This window comes from Apaloderma vittatum, unplaced genomic scaffold (assembly GCF_000703405.1).
Source record: "Apaloderma vittatum isolate BGI_N311 unplaced genomic scaffold, ASM70340v1 scaffold4041, whole genome shotgun sequence".
In the NCBI taxonomy this organism is placed as follows: domain Eukaryota; kingdom Metazoa; phylum Chordata; class Aves; order Trogoniformes; family Trogonidae; genus Apaloderma; species Apaloderma vittatum.
The window spans coordinates 58,376-80,677 of record NW_009698365.1 but is presented as its reverse complement, the minus strand read 5'-3'; the positions used below and the strand labels follow the sequence as shown (position 1 = coordinate 80,677).

General features: G+C 35.8%; 1 protein-coding gene across 1 annotated transcript in view; it reads right to left on the bottom strand.

Moving 5' to 3' along the window:
• MYOM2 (myomesin 2) overlaps nucleotides 1-22,302 on the bottom strand; it is a 79,507-nt gene that overhangs the window by 14,567 nt on the left and 42,638 nt on the right. Inside the window, exons 17-28 of the mRNA XM_009877978.1 lie at nucleotides 22,024-22,145; nucleotides 19,599-19,786; nucleotides 16,598-16,724; nucleotides 12,606-12,784; nucleotides 12,320-12,434; nucleotides 11,573-11,729; nucleotides 11,362-11,468; nucleotides 9,394-9,438; nucleotides 8,793-8,929; nucleotides 4,902-5,046; nucleotides 4,730-4,789; nucleotides 3,453-3,520 (exon numbers count right to left, since the gene is read on the bottom strand). Coding sequence (XP_009876280.1) covers nucleotides 3,453-3,520; nucleotides 4,730-4,789; nucleotides 4,902-5,046; nucleotides 8,793-8,929; nucleotides 9,394-9,438; nucleotides 11,362-11,468; nucleotides 11,573-11,729; nucleotides 12,320-12,434; nucleotides 12,606-12,784; nucleotides 16,598-16,724; nucleotides 19,599-19,786; nucleotides 22,024-22,145 — 1,450 coding nt within the window. The remainder of the gene's footprint in view (nucleotides 1-3,452; nucleotides 3,521-4,729; nucleotides 4,790-4,901; nucleotides 5,047-8,792; nucleotides 8,930-9,393; nucleotides 9,439-11,361; nucleotides 11,469-11,572; nucleotides 11,730-12,319; nucleotides 12,435-12,605; nucleotides 12,785-16,597; nucleotides 16,725-19,598; nucleotides 19,787-22,023; nucleotides 22,146-22,302) is intronic.

Genomic DNA, 22,302 nt, shown 5'->3' with positions numbered 1-22,302 from the left:
AATTCCTGTCAATCTCTTCCCTTAAGGGTTTCACACCCTTGCTAGGTGGTGGTAGTCTGTGTAGCAATATCTGTAAGAAGTATCTTTGAAATCAGAGCTGCTGAGTTTTCTTTTATCTTTTTGTGTTTGCTGTGTGTCTCCAGAGAGCTATAGCACAGAATTTAGACTCTATCTTAGAGAGTCTTTGGCCAATTTGTAGGTTTATCCTAACTACCTAAGCAATGCCTTTCAGAGCTAAACTGCAGAGAGCAACTGAAATTACTATTCTGAAAGCATTTGAGACTTCAAAATTGTGAGCTGCACTGGAAATCCTTTTTTCCTTCTATATTGTGCCCTATGGGAAGTACAAAGACTTGAGGAATCCTGCAACTTGCTGTCTCCCCCAACACAAAGGGGCTTAACAAGGTTAGTACAAATGCAGAGAAGTTGCTTAAAAGCCAGAATATTGCTGTAGTAGCAGCAGCTCATCTAAACAAGGCATAAAGACACTACAGCTATACCTCAAGTATTGCTATAATTTTGAAATATAAATTGTGTATTGGTGATGCTTAAAATATTACCAGATGAATTACCTCAAATTGTGAATTTAAAGAAGCTGAAAGTCTTTTTAGAAACCCTGACAACAGATTTTATTTTTCTCCCTTTCAGAAACAGTATGGCTTACTTGACATCACTATCACTTCTAAAAATCACAAAGATGCAACAGTATTTGCATGTGCAGTCTGAATTTCTGGTCAGTGTGTCTTTATTAGAAGGACAGAGCTGGCAGGATATTCCTTAGTCCCCAGGCAGTTGCTTTAAAAAGCCTCCTTAAAAAAAGAACTGAGCAAATGGATAGAGGGCAGCCCAGAAGTTAACACAGATCTGCAATAGTTTTCAAGTGGCTTGCTTGGAGGAAAATACATGCACCAATTTCTAACCCTTTCACATTAGAGAAGTCTTTCTCTAGATGAACTGCTCTACAGATGTGACTAGGCAAATAGGAGGGCCTCCTGTACTGATTCCTGGACACATCTATAAAACCTGTTCAAATTAATCACGTATACTGCTGTTTCATAACCAATGTGGTTGCTATGGATCTCCGACAGTGTATTTGAGATCACAATGCCCTGCGTGAGAAAAGTGAGCATCGTTTTACATTTACCAGTAACTATAAAGTGGCTGTTCCTGTAGGCATGTGACATGAGTGGCAATTTTATTTGAACAAAGCCTGAAGGAACAAGCCTTTAACGCTTTTCAACAATTTTTCATCAAAGATTGTTAGTGCTCAGTCTGATAAAAAATAGACTGAGTTTTGGACACATGTAATTTGCAGTGCCCAAGTTATTTCATGTTGACATTTACTATGAAAAGTTACCTTTTTTGCTGTTTAGCCACACACCCAAAATCTTGCTTTTAACAGACACAGTACAAATAAGTATCAGATTTATGCAAGAGCAGGTAGCTTCTGAATCTTCTGAAATTTAAAAATGCTTGAAGAAAAATGATAGTAGATGCTGATGTATGAAGGAAAATAAACACACAATAAAAGGTAAACATCATTAAATTATCATTCACGTGGACAAATCAGCATGGTCTACAATACTAAAATCAAGGTCAGCAATCCCAGCTATTTCAGAATCAAATTCAGTCAGGTACAACCACACAGAAAATAAGTGGTACATGAGATAACATATATTAATTTCGATATACTTTTTTATAACACAATCCACATTTGTTTATTCTTGCTGTTATGGACCTGGATCATGCAGTCAGTCCTCTGCCCTGCACAAGTTTCTAGCTGGCTTGATTTCCTAACTCCCCTATTTCGTGCCATGGCCCTTAAGAAAGCCAAGGCAAAAAGCTCTGTCTGACAGGTACTTCCTTCACACTATTCCAGGCTCTTTCAAGAGGCAAAAGAACCCATAATAATTATTTTTGCACATAAGTGCTAAATGTTGCTTAGAAGAGCCCTGGGCCAAGTGCTGTGATAATGGCCTGGGGAGGTAGAGATTGCTCCTTGGAGGTTTTTATCATCACAGAAATAGCCCAGGGCAGCCACACTTCTAATTTGAACGTCAGATATCCAAAGTTTGTAGGACAAATTCTGGCTTTATTATTCAAGACCTTCCGATGTACAAATACCGGTAAAACAGGCATAAACAACAGTACTGTTTGAACCTAATGGCCAGTCACATACTAACAGTAACAAACATTATGAGGTCAATGGCATAGTTAAAATGATGAGTGTGCAAACAGCCCACATCCTGGATTTCATTTACATAAAATGTTCTGACCTTAAGAACAAAAAGCATGCTGGTGAAAGCATATAATCAGACGCCCAGCCTTCCACGGTTTCAGTGGTATAAACAGGCTTGACAGTCAAAGAAAAGAAGGATAATTTCAGATTAATTTGTAGAGAATTAACACTAGTATAACTGGTTCAGCAACATTTAATTCCCCATGTGAATGAAAGGATAAGCAGGGTTCATGCCTGAGGCAAATGCATGTTGAGATTATAAAGTACTCCAGCTCTGGAGCTCAGTACCAACAAAGGTACCACCTTAGCTAATGAGTGCTGAGCCCTAAAATGAGGGCACACAGAACGGCAGCTTCACCACCCAGGTCAGTTCTGCTGGGAGTAAGTCAGAGTTAAAGGTCTCCTAATTAGTGAGCAGAAAAAAAAATTAAGGAAAAAAATCCCACAAATGTGCATGTAAATTGCTCATAATGAATGATTCAAATTAGTCTAATTAAAAGCCAAAAGCTTATTCAAAAGAAATGGAGCAAATTAATACAAAAGAGTCTATATTATAGGAAAAAGCAGTGGAGAAGAGTTTGATGCCTATTGAATTCAATTAACTTAGTTATTCAGACTTCTAATTAGTCACTCTGGAAAAGCAACAAAAATGAAAGTATATCTGTTTAGAATGGCATATAAAGATGTTAATAGCAGAAGTTACCCTGGATTCCATGCACATTAGCATTAGTTAAGATTCAAAAGTCATTAGCCAAATATAATAAAAATCATGTTTTATAGCTTTAATTCTAGAAGCCTTTTTTGCATGTTTGGCTAGAATTGATCGAGTAACAGACACTTTATTAGAGGAACTTCCAAATCCAAAAATGTTCAGGAAAGAATTTGAACTATGGCTTTTTGTGGTTATTTTTTTAGAGGAAGGAAGAAGAATCATTAAGAGATTAATATTTTTCTTAAACTCACACTCATTATAAAGTATTAGATCCCCTAACACATTTAGAAATGTCCTGTAATTTTTCTTAGTTGTTTTAATGAAGACTTCTGCTGAAGAATACTAAGTCAGATACTTTGATTTAAAATATTTCTAGATAATATTTAAAAGTCTTCATATGAAACTTGTAATTTTAAAAATATCAAAATCTTTCCTCACATCTTTCTACCTCAATTTTTAATCAACACATTCTAAAAAAATATTGCAAGTATTTTTCCTCACCTTACAAACAAGTAAAACTTCACATTCCTCTGTAATGTCCCAATGCAAAAATTCTGAGAAGTGAGGACCTAAGGAACAAAATTCTCTTAAAGCATATGTTGTAGAATGAAGATGCAATCAAAGAAAGAAGAAGGATGGCAATTATAACACCCTTACACCAGAATGATGAGAGGGAACTCCTGGACTACCCATGCACTAAAAGGAAAATCCTGCAGTAAGTTTTTATCATCTTGATCTGGGTGTCTACTGTACAGCTTAGATACGTGGGGCTCATCTCTGTATGGTAAATCATGTAGTACTCCCAAATGTAAGACAGTCAGTCAGACAAATCAATTCCCTAAATATCTTTATGCCCAGTGGCCAACTAAGCACAGAAAAGAAACAGGGTAACTACAAACAAGTGTACCAGCAATGAATTTAATGCAAAGGGAACTGAAGAATTAACAAATGTATCCAAGCACCCACTTACTTGTTCAAAGTGAAAATCCCATGCCTGACATTATTTTTCCAAATTATGTTTTAAAAAAATGCATTAAACATTACAAGTAGAATAGGAAATACTTTTTTTACTGAGTTTCCAGTCCTGCAAATATATATATACTTAAGTAAATTTACTCAAACACATAGATGTTTTTAAGTTATTATGGCTATTCATGTCAGTAAATGTGTATGTTTTGGTGTCCTCAGGGTCAGGACCTGTAATTGCAATATCCAGACCTGAGAAGTCCCAGACGTTCACTTAAATCATTGAGAACTGAAAGATCTTGTGGATTTATGGTGTAAGTGGTATAATTTCTTTCCTACATGTATATTTTAAAAAATCTCCCCTCAAAAAAGAATAGAAAATAATAAAATCATATTGTTTATTTAGAGAATCTCACCCAAGAATAAATGTTTTAAATTATTATTGTTACTTTCATTTTAAAAGCCATGTGCTTGCCAAGTGAAAATTACAAACTAGAGTTCAAACTCAGTATTTTAAGGATTCCATAGGAATAGAATGCTGAATTAGGTACCCAATAGTAATTCTCACTTAATTCTCACTTAACCTCTTGTAAGGAGTCCCACTCTATTTCTCTACTTAGTGAAAGTTCTGTCACAACTTGCATGTATCATATGACAATGTTGGAAAATAAGATCCACCAACTGTTCAGTGTCTCCTCAAACTGTGAAAGATACATCCTTTAATGAAATCAATGGAAGTTGGAAGTACTTAATATTCACAAGGAATGCACAATTAAACTGGGCCTAAAAGAAACTGGTCTACTCTGTCTTACCTTGCTTCCTGAGATATTCTTTTCGTTGGAGCTCAGACTCAGCCAATACTGCCTTGAATGCTAAATTTTAGAAGAGGTGAATGAAAAATGAGTTAGTCACAAATGTACTCAAAGAATAATTGAAGTTCATTTCTTCATTGGTGTCAAAGTTTCAACGTTTCAGTGAACATACCATCTCCAATGAGAACTAATGAAGACTGATTCTTGGCTTTTCCATCTTGAATCTGCACTGTGTAGGTACCTTCATTGTCAATTGTAAATTTTTCCATCACCATTTCTATAATGCCATTTGCACGGTCACAATTTAGTTTATGCCTCTGAAATAAACAAGTAATACCTTTAGTATAGTGTAAATTACTTATAATTCCTTATCAAATTAATCATGTTTTATATCTCTACCTCCGCACTCAATCTTTTTCATGTCCTTTTAATTGTAAACTATGGAAGCAGGGCTGCGCTTATATTTACAAGATCCCAGTGGTAACAGAAACCCCTGTATGCAGCTGCATTTGGAATCTTCAAGTCATCATAATACACCTGGTTTGGATTTAAAAATAATACTTCATAGCTTTATGAGTGTTTGAAGAAGAGCTTACATAGCCTTGAAGAAGAGCCTACATAGCCAATCTTTGATTGCATTACAGCTTCCAGTTCAACAAGGGGTTTTGCTTGCCTGAAGCACCAATCCTAGTAGACTACTGAAACAGGTGGAAGTAATATGTTTGTAGACACAAACATGGATCTCCAGATAAATCCATCCTAACAAAAAAGTCATCACTAGTAAGTATCCCTGAGACATATGTGGCAGCTCAATACTGTATCTCATTTTCTCACTAGTAAAGTTTATTTTGTAGGGGTATAATGATAAGATCAGCTGACACTAGGTATTCTTTTCAAAGAAAACTAAAGTGCAAGACCATGAGAACAGTAACTTGTGCAAAATAAACAAAGCTTTTGGGAACTAAAATGATCAACCAAGTCCAGCAAAATAGAATTACAAGTCTGTCAAAACATCTAGTTACCTACTAAAGTGCTTGCAGAATACCCAAAACACCAAATGTTAGCCTGAATTCAAAGTTAAATATGCTTTTCATTGTTTGTGTCCTTTTTGTGTTTGCTTTCTATTAAATATTCCAGAAAGATAAAGCATTGGCAGACATTGTCAAGGAAACAGAAAATTGCAGGCAAATATTGGACAATACTTGTGAAATATGTGTTATGAATTTGCAGGCACTCTTTTAGATACAACCACCTTTCACTAAGTGGTATCCTCTTTCATCCAGGAAGTAACAACCATGAGCATTGCGTGTCCTGCTAACAGTGATGTTGTTTGAATCTTAACTAACAAATTTCTCCAGCAGTGTAAATGTAATCCATAGAAGTTGCTCAGTAAACACCTTCCAGTAACTGCTGTGGCCAAAGATATTATGCATATCATGCACTAGCTGTTCCATTCATGATGAGACAGAAAAGTAAATGTCACCATCTAGAAGTTTTATGCAGTAAATCATTGAAGACCCTGCCACTGTTAAAAAAAGACATGACACCTTGTAAATGGAATGTTTTGATTTTCATCTACCACAGGTAGATAACATTTGGGAAGGGAAAAGAAAGAAGGAAAGAAAAAATAGATAGTAAAACTGCCACTTGTTAAACTCTCTTGGATGACCTCCTTAAGTGGAAGAACCTTTAAGTACTGATCCAAGATTTGCAGGAGTGACCCCACAGATATATCCCCTTTGAGAGATATGTCCTGGCCAGCCTCAAAAACAGATTCACTGTTGTACAGACAACAAGCTTAGAACAATAGCGTAGACATGGTAAAGGTCTTTAGCATTCATTACTGGTACTTTCAAATGCACAAATAATACTAGTTTAAACCTTAATGGAGTAACTGAGAATGAAGAAAGATAAAAGATAATGAAATTAACAAAGAAGTAGGCAACAGAATGATTAGGATAACAATTTATTAAATGAATTACTTAGAGGGAGACTGAGGTATAACATTTATATAAAATAATAGGGGAAATGCTCATATAATTTATGGGTATGCACTTTTCCATATATGGGAAAATGGAAAATTATTAATTTGGATATGCACTTTCCCATATATATTTCAAAGAAAGATATAATGTCAAAAAATAAGACAAGACATAATTAATCAGGCAATTAAGTAGAAAAAATGCTTATCATAGAATCATAGAATGGCCTAGGCTGGAAGTGACCTTAGAGATCATTTAATCCAACCTCCCTGTCATGGGCAGGGACTCCTCTCAACTAGATCAGGCAACACATGGGGACCGAATGGGGATCAAATCCACGACCTTGGTGTTATCAGCACCGTGCTCTAACCGAGTGAGCTAACTGGCCCCCCATATGTATGAGTTCATCTCATACATATGAGATGTAAGAGAGTTCATCTGTACGAGTTGAGGAGATAGGACAGGTAAGTTAAAAAGAGAAGTTTTAAAATTCACCAAACTATAAAAAAGTGCAAAATCAAATTCTTGTTTACATTCTCGTCCACAGAGGCTAAGGACAACACTTGCATTTATTTCTTGAGTTCTCAGGGAGAATGTTAAATTGAGAATTGTCAGAAGTAGACAAAGAGCAAGATTTACAATTTAATCTGATACTTTATAACATTTCATTTTTTTATATATATTTCTTGTGTTTGGGTAAAGGGGAAAATATCAAAAGATTTAAATGACAGCTGATTAAATTGGGCTCAGTTCATTTCATTCTCAGATTATTTTGAAATCTTACCAAAACCATTCCCTGTTAGGACATAGAAGGAAAAATTTATCACTTCAGCCAATGTCAAGAATCAAACTACAATTCACCAGCATAACGGTCCATTGAATGTGTTCAGTGACTGCAGCCCAGTCTCCAGACAGGTTTTAGAGTGTAATTAGGCTTCTAACTATTGCCATTATGCAGCGAGATGAAGTTCAATGATTTTATGGGAGCCATAAATACTAGGCTTTTATGTGACTTTCCACAAAAATATCATCCGTCTCCAAACGTAAATGTCACCTGTGGGTTACTAATTAAAGAGGTGAAATAATGCAGCTCCACTTCAAGACTCTCTCTGATGTCAACACTTCCAAAACATACGCAAGCTAAAAATAGCTTATTCTGTTCCACTAACTTTGCCAAGATGTAATATTGATTGTGATTTCAATACATCCTGGTCACTAATATTCAGGTTTTCAGTGCTGTAGTTTATTACTTCTTATAGTAAGAAAAACAGGAAAGTATTTTACTCAGAAACACTTCTTCCACTTGCCAATATGTAATTAAAGTAAATGATCTTTGCTTTTCTATGGTATAAAATTACCGATAAGCTTCTCTGGGCAAAATCAGGCTTTGTATTTGTCAGGAATAAAGTGCACCTTTCAAATAGCTTCACAGGGGGTGGATTTCTCACAGAAAAAAGAAATTGCCAATGTCCTTTTCTATGAAAGGTCTTTCTAGATCTATAAAAATGTGTGAAGCTGGTGGCCTGCCCTTATATCTTCATGTAGCCATTTAATGTCCATTTAGGGTCTAGGCTAAAATTTAAGAAAAAAAGAAATAAAGTGATACCATCTAAAAGTTTTATATCTGTCAAATGTCTCCCACATTATATGTAAAACTAGTAGAAGCAGCCGTAGAGGGTCTCTGGGAACAGCACAGCTTGCTGGTTTGCAGTTCAAAATGGTACTTGAAGAAGCTTTTTTGTCTCAAGCTGTTTTCCTAAAATATTCATACATTGCTTTTAATCTGATATGTTTAATACTGGTCTGTGTCTAATTTTGTTGGTTGTCTAGCTACCCAAAATTAATATGGAATTCTGAGGGTTAAACTTTGCTCTCTTCTTTTTCAGTATGAATAGGCTCACTCTGCAACAGAAATTCTATACCAAAAAAAAGATTCAAGTTAAAGATTAGTATTCTTTTCAGATATTATCAGACCATATTAACTTGGTTTTAAGCAATTATAAAAATAGAATACTCATTAATATATAAAGATTTATTAAACAAAATCACATACATGTATAAAGTACTCAATATGTACTTACATCACTATTTTCAACTTCTTTATCATTAATAACAAATCTGAAGGTAGAATCTGGTGATAAGCTTTCAGCCTGAATCCAGAAACGAACTTCTCCTTTCTCAAGAATCTCATAAGCTAATTCTGATTTCAGAGGTATTGCTGCAAAAAGAAAAGCAATCAAAAGTCAGTAATGCATGAACATTTATGAAAAAAAGGATTACTATAGTAAAATATTAGTATCTCCCTATTATTTATGGAATGCTGGATATAGAATAAATTTTAATGTAGGGAAGATATGGCTAATGCAGTCTTTGCCTGATTTCTAAATTAATTTCTCAAAAGAAGAAAAGAATTTACAGCTTATAATTTGCACATTGTTTAAGGAATCAGCTAGTAGCAGCCTATAGTCTATTGTCAAAGTCAAACTTCAGAAGACTTTTAGGCAATGACAATTTGATTCAATGCAAACTAATATTCTTCTAAATAGAAAGGTAAGGAAGCAAGTTGTTCCATGAAGAATGAAATTGCTTTTGTTTCAGGAAGAACCTTTCTGAAACTCCAGTCATTAGTATGTAATTATATTTCCTCTAAAAGTATCAAATAGATTCAGATCTTCCACTTACTTGGATTCTTTATTTCATTGCTTAATGCCATCAAACGTTCAAATTCTGAAATTAAGAAAAATGCTTGTTTTAATTTATTCTGAAAAATACAGTCAGAAACTTAATGTCAAAGAAGGTACACATCAGCATGAGCAGAAAATCTCCTTAAGTCTTTTATGCAAAATATATACAACTTTCTTCAGAAAATGACTGAAAAATAAGATTTAAGAAACCTAAAAATCTGATACATGGATTTAGAGAGTGTTCTTATTTCATGCATTTCCATGCACACTCTTATGCAAAAGAATCTAAACAAGAGATGAAGGCTCCCTTAAATCCTCTATGGGATTTAAATGAAAGATGAGAGAAAATAGCTTCTAAGTACTGTATGAGGCTCCTTTATCTGCTGACTTCCTTTCTGACACTGTACCTGAAAATCTTGTTTTACTGTGGCAGGAGACTAGATTGAGTGCATGGTAGTCTGAAAAAGGTGCAGAAAGTTCTATTCAATGCCCTACATCCTCATGAAGGTTGCATGATAATCTAGAAATCACTGTGTTCAATTTTCATATTAATCCCATTTATCTTACTCACTACTAATAAAGATTTGGAAGATGAACATTACTGCCAATTCCAAATTTACAGATAATGCAAAGACAGGAGGAAATTAGAAAGGATTTATGACATGGTCGAGGATTCAGCAAAATTGTAGGAGAATTTAGAGCATTTGAGGAAGTAAATGGGCAGTGAAATAAGGGTTTTCAGTGCTAAAATGCAAAATGTGACACTTGCACAGGGACTGAGTACAAATAAAAGTATAATTTTGAGTGACAGATATGATCAGGGAAGACATGGGCTGAGTGTGGGATGGGAAACTCTTTCAGTGCTCTTCTACAAGAAAACCTCTGAAAGTAGAACTGATGGTGACACGACCTTCAGCATCATGCTTCAAAACTAAACCAAAGGTAAGTTCTCATGATCAAATGCCTGTGTTTTCCTACAGTATTCACTGAAAAATTAAAAATATAACAAGTTCAGCTTCCCAAGAAGAAGTAGATATTGGTAAAACTAGAAGTCCACACAAATGGTCTGTGTCCTGGAGAACCACACTCTATGTAGCTGCACATGGATTTCTTCTTAACAGCTTTTTTGAATGACAGGTTTGACATGGTTCGCACTGAGATGAAAGTCCTGCCTGCTGTCAGACACACACTCAGCCACATCTCTTTATTAACAATGTAGAAGGAAGGTAAGTAAGGGGATTTTCATGCTTAAGGACCTGGGCATAGAAATTACAACCTATGGATTGGGAAAGCACTAGGTAATTTTTGTGCCTTTTCACCTCAGCACCTCTCAATAGCTACAGTGAGTTAAAGAAAAACTAATCTAAATTTAAGCCGAAGGATAACTTAACCCAATGTGGTTAAATCTTAAAGCGCATCCTTTTTCTCACATTGTTTTCACTAATTCTCTGCTTCTCAGTGAGATGAAACTATAGCTGGAGCCTCAAAATCTGTTTCAGTATAGACTCTCTGGCAAGCAGAGATCTAATGCTGGCTTTACAGCTATCAGGGAACTGATCACTATAAGATGTGAAAGGCTCTAAAGTCAAAACACAGCAGAGGTGACATACTAGAGAAAGAGTCTCACAAAACAGTGAAGAAAGCAAAACTTTCAGCCATTTAACTGAAAGTATAACAGATAATTGAAAATAATATTATAGTCCCAGTATAAAGAAAACAATTCTTATTGGGCATATTCTTTATCCTTTTTTAAAGAAAATACTGTGTTATCTCAGCTTTGATTATTATGATAATCAGAAAAATAAGTAATCACACAAAACCCATTGTGTGGTCTTTTTTTGTGTTTTGTTTTTTTCTTAATGCATAGGATAGAATGTGAGAGTTGTAGGGTTCTTTTTTTTATTATTGGATAATTTTGTAGTGCAGTTGAAGCGACAAAATGAAGATGAAATGATAAGGACCTTACCTTCTTCATCCATAACAAAGCTGGATGAAATCCCATCTGTGTCACTAACTGAAATAGAGTAAGTTCCCAGGTCTGATTCATCAGGATTTTTGAAGTACAGCTTAGAACTAAAATGTTTAATAAAGAACAATATAATTAGCAGGGTTCCTCTTGTTATCAAGATTTTTAATATTTTAAACTTCTAATAGTTCAATAGACCAGCATGACTTACTGATTTCCCTCTGTTTCAATCTTAAACTTATCCGAATCTTCAATCTCCTCATAGGATTTACCCCACGAAAAATGAGATGCGTCTGTAGCTTCTTTGCACTCAAAAGCCAGGTAAATATTACCCTCATCATCCACACCTGAAAAGATTTCTTTTGTTCCTGCAAAATAGGAATCAACACAAATGTCACAGTTGCTTTTTTTCTTTTGAGCTACAACTCAGATATTACTAAAGCCCATGCAAATTTTCTCCATATTCACTAATAGACACTGATCTTACTTGTAGATTTTGAAACATGTTTATGTGATATGCTGACTCAGCATCATATACTAGCTAGCAAGATTCTTATTCTACACAAAAAAGGAATACAAAAAATAATAGATGTTATTGATAAACATCTATAAATTGAAACTGAATACTGAAAGATACGAACAGTTTAAGGAAATTAATTTTATTATCACTCTTCAAGCTTTAATAAATGTGTTATCATACTTCTTTTCACTCACAGCTAGTAAAATCTTTGTTAATGAGAATAAAAGCTAAAATAACTGATTATCATTTTCTTCAGTAAGTAAAGCAGAAAGTCTTGACTATACATCTGTATACATGATTTTTTCTTTAAGTTTAAAGACTAAGAGCTTCTTAACTCTTGAAATACTTAACTGTGCTACAATATCAAATCAGATTGATTAAATTCACTTCCAAGTATTTTAGTGTTTTAGAAGCAGAGGTGATAAAACAGGTCATTACCTGGTCGTGCCTCGACAAGCACTGGTTCAGATATCTCAGATGACTTGCCCACCCCAGCATCATTCACTGCACGAACTTTGAAGACATAGGTATGACCCTCATGTAAATCAGTGACCTTGAAAAAGATAAAGAGCAAAGCTAATTTAAAAAACAATCTAAACTCTTTTGTTTACTTACATGAAGATCTTAGCAGAAGCCCAAGTTCAAATACATGTCTTTGTTTTACTCAATCAGGTATATTTTTAGAACTCAGTTTTGAATTAACACTAAATAATGAAAATGTTACCTTAAAATAGCGTTTTGAGGTAGGTTTTTCATTAGCAGTGATCCAGTCTTCTGTATCTACTTCCTTATAGTCCACTAAATACCCAGTAATAGGGCTTTTGCCTTCATACACAGGAGCTTTCCACAGAAGAACTAGTGATGTATTTCTAATTTCACAAATCGTGAGGTCATAGGCAGGACCTGAAATATTTCACATTTTGGAAGTTCACTTCAATACAATAACATTTTGCAAACTGGCCCTGTAGAGGCCAAAATGCACCACTTAAATTTTGTTTTGCCTATATTTGCTTGCAAAAATCTCATCCTTTACAATAAACTTGGTATATGTGGTATTTAGGTCATTTTTCCCTCATGGCTGTATACAGCAGTACCTGCTTTATGCAGTGAGTGACATTAGTATTCTGAAGCATACCTTCTTAGCTAGATCTCAGTAACTCCATTTTAAGGGAAAGTTATTCATGTGGAAAATCCATGCAGCTTAAAATTTTCCAACAAGTAACAGAGATTTATTTTCTACTATTTAATTCACCAGCCCCACATCAAAGTTCCTTCACTGAAACTGACTCAAGTTCATAATTTAGAATCAGGATTTTTATTTTTTGTTGGTATACAGGAATCATGACCCTTCAGATTAATCCAAAACCCACAAACACCAGTGGACTTTGGATTGAAGAATTTTTCATTGTGAGGTGGATAATTGTAGACAAGAAGTTTTGTCAGTTTTGCCTAATTCAAGATACTACTCTTCCCTACTAAACACCTCGCCATTTAAAATGAAGACGAGAGGAAAAGTCTTACGACTAAACCTGATTGCTGTTCCAGCCTACATGATGTTAACCAGTGATGAATGAACAGGATATTTGTAATTCATGATAGTCAGCAAATATATAGAAAAAAAAAAAAGCCACAGTAGAAAAGTGTTTCTTCGTAGTGGGTAAACACATTTCAGAAAAGAAGCACATGAGCACCTATTGCAGACCTTATGAGGATAAATACCAGATTTCTCACAGAAAGGCTCCAGTTTTCAAGGAGCCTAAAGCCTTCTCTCAGGGCTGTTTACAAATCCTAACCTAAGTGTCTATATATCCACAGATGATTAAAATTCTACTGGCAGATGCACCTGCTAGAAATCTAGACAGCAGAAGAAAATGTGTAATAAAGTATGCTCTATTCTGAGGATTCTGAGATCACAGACATTTCATTTTTTTAAAAATCGTGTAAAATAATTCATTATCTATCATTGCTAACCCACAGAGGCTCACATCTAAGACCAGAGTTCTGCAGAAGGATGAAATAATTATGGGCTCTGAGCAAGGAATCCATCACCCATGCTGGAAATCTTGCAAGAGGTTTTGGCCTTTCTAAGGAAACATCCCTTCCATATCAAAAGGTGGAAGAATAGTTTGTTGATGTGAAGAGTATATTGCAGTCACATTACACTAATGCTCAGTATCTTTAGTAAGTCAGGGAAGAGGGTCAGCCTCTTTCTCCCAGTCTTAAATCTCAGTTATTTCTTCTCGTTATTGCTAAACTATTGTTTAAATACTTATTCTAAAAAAGGCTTGTGAAATATTTTAACAGGTTTGGTGATTTGGGGGTGGATGAGGGGGCTATTTGTGGTGGGTTTTTTAAGCAGGAAGAATACAATGCTCTCTGTTCAACTAGTTTCTTAATGAGAACAATGTAATCTGCAAAAGAGTAGAAAGGTCAGATTGTTCATTATGAAAATGGAAATTTCACTCTCTTCATTTCCTGAAAGTGCCTTTTATTTTATTTCTTTATGTATCACTTAAAATGAAGGATAATCTTCACTTGCTTACACACTATGTGATTTCAATGACACTTTGAAAACACTATACAGTATAAATCACAGATCTTTTCTTTAAGGAAAATATTTGTTCCCGTAATTATGCATTTATACTAAATACTCTAAGATTATAAGAAAATGTAATTGACATAAAGGGAGCTAAGGTTAGGAGATTAAACATTTTGTTACAGACAGCTTTGCAATGTCATTAAATCTAAAAGGTAAGATCTACAAACTCAGAAGAATTTAGCTAGATAACACAGAGAGCAACTCTTTGACAAGCAGTTTTGCAGAAAAGAATCTGGACATTAAAAAGAAGTAAACTTGAAACCCAACATAAAATTCTAGTGTTGGTTTTATTTGTTTTGGGTTTTTTTTAAAGACAAATAGAAACATAGAATCATAGAATAGAATCATAGAATCATTAAGGTTGGAAAAGACCTCTAAGACTGTCTAGTCCAACCATCAACCCAACACTGTCATGACCAGTAAACTATATCCTGAAGGGGGATTTGTAAGCAGGTAAGTAATTGTAGGAGGTGTGGAGATACCATTTCTCTGCTCAGCACTTAAAAATCTTTGTTTGAAAGAATGTCTCCAGTTTGTGCATTGCCATTCAAGAAAGACATGAATCAAGTAGAAAAAGCAAAAAAAATGGTTATTTAGAAATATGGAATACATGATCTACGGGGAGGGTTGCATGAAATGGATTTTGTCAAGTTAAGATGAAAGCTAGGGGGTTGATGAAGTCTCTAAACACGTAGAGGATCTGTTGCAAAGAGGAAAAGGATAATCTCTTCTTCATGTCCTTGGTTGACAGGACAAGAAGCAAACAGGCTTAAACTGCAGGAAGAAACATTGAGGAATATTAGAAAAATTTTAAACTGTAAACACAGTAAGATTAGGGTTAGATCCTGTCCGAAGAACCTGGACTTTCTCATAGGTAGAAGTCTTTAAGGATGGGTTAGGCAAGCCTCTGTCAAGGAGATAGGTAGAGCCGGTCCTGCATGTGGGCAAGCAGTTAAATGACATTTGAGAGTCTTTCCTAGTAAATGACTCCATGATCTTCCTGAATTTTTTCTTATTTCAGGCGAGATTTACTTTTTACATACAGCATAGAAAAGAAAACCAAAATTTCTTGCCGCCTTATGCTAATTGCACCTTTTTTAAATTCCAAGAGTTTTACAAAACCAGAATTAGGAGTTGGATAGTTTGTCTTCACTGAGAAAATAACCACATGAACATTTAGGCTTGAAACAGATGTGTGTAGGTGTCAGACAACTCCTGACAACATAAACAAGTATTAAAATAGATCCTTAATTGAATACCAAAGCTCAGTGTCGTAAACAGGATTTGATTTAACAACACGTCTAACATTTAGGCACAAATTTGTATGCTCACATTAGGTTGACTGAAGTTCAGCCTTGTTTTGCTGGAAGTTTTGAACTCATACTACTACTTAATTAACACTTTTTTACAGAGTTAACACTATAATTAACAGTCTTCAGGTCCATCTTCTCTGCTAAACTACTGACAACCTAAACACAGGTTGGAGTATTAGCACAGAGTCATTTCTACTGTATGTTAGCACATTTGTTCTAACACCTGGCTAACACTACCCTCTCAGGTAACAGCCAGGTACAATCTCGGGAAACACATGAATAAGGTCACACTAGTTGAGACATTAGCTGTAAAGTGTGAGTTACACTGTGCTGCCTCTGTGTCAAGAAACAGGTACCTGTTGTGTCTTATTTATGAGCAAAATCCATCATTTTGGAGTCTGAAACTCCAGAAATGCCTCAATAGATTGCAATTCTGGTGCAGAGATGCCTGTATGCTGTACAGGTGGTGAGTGTGAAGTGGAGCTAGTAGGGCTGGGGATGAAGAGCTGACAGAAATAAAAACCTAGCCTAAAGGCTGAAGACAGTCTGCTTCTTAGCTGATCTGGGCAGTGAGAGACATTTAGCAAGGTAAGTAAAGGTCATCTACTTCCCAGGACATTCAATGTCATCAGTGGCAATGAGAAGGTAGGTTTTAATAGATATCAGAAGAAACAGGAATCTCAGCAGGTAATATGACAGAAAATATCCAAAAGACCTGTAGCAGAGTTTGGCTGGACCGTTACGTTGACTATGTTTTAAGGAGTTTATGTTGAATTGAAATTTATGAGGAATTAATAGACTTACCAGGTTCTGGCATAGTCCAGGCTTTACATTTAAAATGCTCACTGGGATCTGAAGGTTGGCCTATTCCAACCAGATTTGCAGCAGCAACTCTGAATTCATAGAAGGCATCTTCTGTCAAATCCTCTACCTTTTTTTGAGAAAATAATTCAATATATCAAAAACCATGATTTATATGTTTTCAATAAATTAAATACTTAAAAATAAGCATTGGTTAATTACTTATCCCACCCTACAGATGTTCTGGTGTGCTGGAAGGATCTAATTTGAAGATTTTACACTTAAACCAAACATAGTGCAGAGATCTACATTGCATTTCCATGTTTCAGGTGCATAACCCTAGGAAAAACAGCATTTGATACATCAGCATGAAAGGCTGTTATAGGTTTGAGCACAGGTCCCAGGACTCTACTCAATAATCGACCTCTAGCAAAGATTTATGTATGAGTGTTCTAAGCACGAAATATCTTCTTGAATTGCTATTGAATGGTTATTCGTAAGCCATTCACTTAAGCAAGAGTTCAAATGGTTTTCAGTCTGAAGAGGTCATGGTGCACTGACCAGGGAAGAAAGGAAAACAACAGGAAACTAAAGGAAAAGCCATCCCAATTAGTTCTACAATGTGCCGATATAACTCTGGGAAAAATTCTCCCAGATCTTCTTCTGGCTTGTGTGTATCTTTCTATTAATATAACCTACCACTATAAATTGAGGAAGTAAACACTGGAGATGGGATGACCAGAATTCATGCTATATTCTGCAAACATCACTGGTAAATCAATCCTGATTTATCAAATGTGTCTATCACCATATCACCAACTCCGATTCTGAGGTCAAGGTAGACAAGCTATAAGGCACGAGCTTCCTGAGATCCTGAATGCCACATAGTAACACAACTCTTCCATCCTTCCCCTTCCAGAAACTAAACACAATAGGAAAGTCTTCTACAGAATCACAGAATCACAGAATGTTTGGGGTTGGAAGGGACCTCTGAAGATCATCTAGTCCAACCTTCATCCCAGCATACCTAACCACTACACCATAGCCTCAAGTGCTAGATCTACTTTTTTTTTAAACACCTCCAGGGTTGGTGACTCCACCACCTCCCTGGGCAGCCTGTTCCAGTGCCTCACCACTCGTTCAGTAAAGAACTTCCCCCGAATATCCAATCTAAACTTACCCTGATGCAACTTGAGGCCATTTCCCCTTGTCCTGTCATTAGTAATTAGAGAGAAGACACCAGCACCAGCCTCACTACAGCCTCCTTTTAGGTAGTTGTAGAGGGCAATAACACTACACTTCAGTCCTCTGCATAATTTTTCTAAAGTTGTATTTAATCATGTCTCAAGAGAAAGAAACAGCTGAGGGTAGTATTTCTAGTGGAGATATTGAACAGCTTTAGATTCTCATTAAGAAATAAAGTGTAACTATATTCTCTGGGGAAATGTGTGGTAAAAAATGGATTTTGGTGTTATTTTTTTAAATGTAACAAACATATGATGGGGTAGAATCAAATAGAAGACCAAAGCAAACAACATAAGCTAGGAAAAGTCAAGCACTAATACAATTTAGACCAAATTTCCTTAATATAGAGAGCCACATAATGTGAGTCACAGGAGAGAATAACAGTTCAGCCTGTAAAAAAAAGTTTTAAATCCCAGTTTATTAAGAGAAAGAATCTTTGTAGGGTTCCCATAGAATTACTTAATCAGAGGGGGTTAAACCTTTGGTGATTTCCTGGTGCTGTACTTTAAAACTCAGGGCCTTTGCTGCTTGCAGTATGTCATAAAATATTCTGTGCCACTAAAAGCTGTCTTGCTTTTATTTCCCACCAGTATTTCAGATTCCAGTCATTCAAAGTAATGTATGAAAATGAACCTTCAGGTACAAAAACAGTTACTGGCAGGACTGAGAGTTAAATATACAAATAATAAAACATCTAATGTTTTCCCTTAATTTGTATTAGTCATTTGTTTATAAATGTATTAAAAATGAAAATATCTGGAAAGTATTCCATAGTATTGCCCTTTTGTGCCTGTCCTCCCATTTCCATTTTTCAGCATCCATGCTCCATGTGCTAATGTCAGAGGTGCCAGTTATAAACTCACGCAAAAGCATACACACACCTGAGTATTGCCGGCTGCCGTCTGTGTATGAAACATTCTTCCTGAGCTCATCTGCAGCAGTATTTTCTATTTCGGTGTCAAATATCTGCTAAACACTTCTGTCCTGGGGTTTATAGCAAAAGTTTTGACTTGTGGACATAATGTTAAAGAACTATTTGGGAATAAAATCTGATTGTTTAACTTAATTTAACAGGCATCAGATTGATTAATTACTTGTGATATACTATCTTCCTAATCTTCCCTCATGGCAGTTCACATCAAAATTTTTCTCTTTTAAGAAACATTGAACACATTGTAAGTGCAACCAGAAGTAATTTATTTCAAAACTAAATCATCGCTCTGGTACTCCGGAAAGGAAGCAATGAGGCATAATGCTCGGTTTATTCATATACTTCCCTTTCCAACAGAAGGCAGATTTTGAGAATAAGAATAGGGATAGTTACATTTGTTCTTAGTCCATCTCTGTGTCATTTAAGTCTCTAGTTCTACAGATAGCATGGTAAGCTGTCCAGCTAAATGCTTCTATCCCTTCTCTGCATGTTATTACAGCGGTGATAGATATATTGCTCACTAACAAATATAGCTTATTAAGCATTTTATAGCTCATTGTTCTTTGTGAAAAATGTGCTTCACATATTTTTCCTCAAAAATTTCCTGGTCTCAATGGTCTTATTTGTCTTTGAATTCCATAGCGGGGGGTGGGACTGATTATCTACCCCAGTTTTTAGGCATGTAGCACTCCAAAATACACAATGGAAGGGCCTAGTTTTGTTGCGGCAGGTATTTAAAGAATTTCTCTGCAAGAAAGTAGAACTCTGCCAAAAGAAAAGAAATATTACAAATGAGTTCTAGGAAGGTAAGGATTAAAAAGTACCAACCGTGTAAATCGTCTGGATAATAAGGGAAGAATTGACTTCATGCCAGTTTTGATGGTTTGCTTCCCGTTTATCCATATAATAACCAAGGATTGGTGAACCTCCGCTGAATTTTGGTGCTTTCCAACCAAGGGTCATCGAATGACCATCGCAGTTCAGAAGTGTGATGCCATGAGGATATGATGGACACGCTAGATGGAAATAAGCATCCTGAGAGTTAGGAGAGAGTCTAAAACACTGCATTGTAGAAGTTTAGTAGGTTTGGTATATTGTTTTTGTCTCCTACAGCATATCAGTGCTATCAGTTGTATATCAGTTACAAAGTAGCTGTATAGATGCTAATCAAAATTAATTTTATCTCCAAACATAAACATGGAAGATTCTGAAATATCTACCTAATATGCTGCCCTCTCAGGAGATAGCAAGAAGGAATAGATGATCTTTGGTATGGAAATATCTATACCAGCAAAAGTGTCTCCAGGCCAAAGATCATGATAGAAGACTGAAATGAATCAGAAGGTCTTTTTTCTGCTAAGAAACAAATAAGATGTTCAAGTACTTTTGGAATACAGTAAGATTCACACAATTTAAGAAAAAAAAAAAGAGGCTGTGAACTTGAATGAAACGAAGTCATATGATTGTCTGCTGTACAGTATTCCCGACTTTCCACTCATGTCCCCATATTATATACCTACTTCAGACCAAGAATGTTTTCTGCCTTATGAGGAATAGAAAATACTTAGATGTTCACTAGCTTAATTTGTGTTGAAGCAGAAGAGACATTTCCTTCATGAGTTTACCTGCACGAGTTTACTCCCATCTATAGCAGAAGCAGAAGTGTCACTCATCCATCTTCCTAGAAATAAAGGAAGCTGTTTTCCTGAGCTTTTTACACGCCTACTACACTAGCAAGCACCCTTTCTAGTAAGTGCCCTTTCTAGCAAGTACCCTTTCTAGCAAGTACTGTTTTGTATTTGCCATCTGTGCATGAAAGTTTGCATAAAGATACCCCATTCTTGACCCTGTTGTGCTGCAGTCAATACAGGCTAAAGTCCTGCCCCTAGAGCTCATCTGATAGTTTCAGTTGAATTACTAGTATAATTTGAGAGAATGTGACTTAGCTCACTGAGAAGAGAATATGTTAGCAGAGGCCCTTAATACAGTCCCTGATCGTGTAGCTGTACTAATGATCAGCATGAAAATAGATGGTCATCACCATGAAAATAGATGGTAATCAGAACTGGCCTGTTGTTCTTTTTTTCCAAATGCGGTGTTATATTCAGAGGCCATACAACACGGCCTTTACAATTATTACCACTTCTTGGTAAACAATAATGACAATAGCAAACTCCTATATATTCCCTTAAAATAATACTACAGAAAGATTCTGTCCATGCTAATTTAAGTCACCTATAAATAGTCCTGCTAAATTTCCATAAAGGCTACTGAAATGGATAAAAGCCGTCCACATTCCATAAGCGTGTGTAACATCCATGTGCTCTGTGTTTGGTGACATCCCGCATGCAACCCTTATGCTCAAAACACACGGTGACAAAACCAAAGGTGGGAGTGCATTTACAACATAGAGGTACAAGTGTCTGTGCACCACCTACCCATATGAGACAGGCTTCGTCCTAAAAAGATCAGATAGAGTAAGTTTGACAGTAATATCTCATCCAAATTTATCTTCTAATAGCCATTCTGAATTTTGGATCTTTCGGAGGATTATTTATGACAAGCATGCCTGTTTGTCTTCTTCTCCAAGAGGTGGAGGCCATTCAAGTGGGGGAAATGTGTTCTATTTTAAATTTTTCAGTATGAAACTGAAACTGTGTAGAAATGAAAATTGGACTATAGTAGCCCAAGCGTGTGTGCTTTTTGTTCTAAATAATTATTCTGTCTTTCACTCAGTATACATCATTCCCACCAAAGGATGCACAATGGATTCTTACACTGAAATTTTGTTTGTAGGGATATAGAGGAAGTAGATTATACTCCAACCTGGAGCAGCCAAAGGGAATTTTCTGTTTGATTCAGCCATACAGTAATAAAGCTTCCTGAAACTCTTTGAAATGGAGCAGATTCCATGCTAAACCAATTCATACCACTCCAAATTACCCAGAAGCTACTTGCCCAATTTAAACAAAATTTACAGTTTCTTTATTACAACTGAGGAGCAGAAGACTACCTGGTCATTGTAGTGAATCTGACCCAATATTTCTAACAAGCATTATGAAGAACCTCTTTGGGTTTTTTTAAGGAATGTCACTTTTCTAGAACAGCCACATGACAGAGCATAAACAGCCCTAAGGGGATGCACTCAATGGCTGCAAAATGTACTGTTATAGCAAAAGAGACCAAAGGAGTTTATTGCTGAAAATATGCAACTCAAGAAACAAGAAGCTCAGTTGCACAGAATCATACTTACTAAGGGCTGCCTGTACCGTTATAGCCTCTGACTCCTGGGAGTTTTCACTGAATCCCACAGCATTCACAGCTTTCACACGGAAGACGTACTGCTCTCCAGTTTCCAAACCATGAACAACAAACCTGGGTTAAAAAATAAAATAGCGTCAGGTATTAGTATCTATTTATAGGAACTGTTCTGTGCTGTAATATGAAATATTGGCAACAATGAGAAAGCTCAACTTCATGTGTGCTTCACCAAGGAAAATATTCCTAAGACGGAAATCATAATGCACTAACG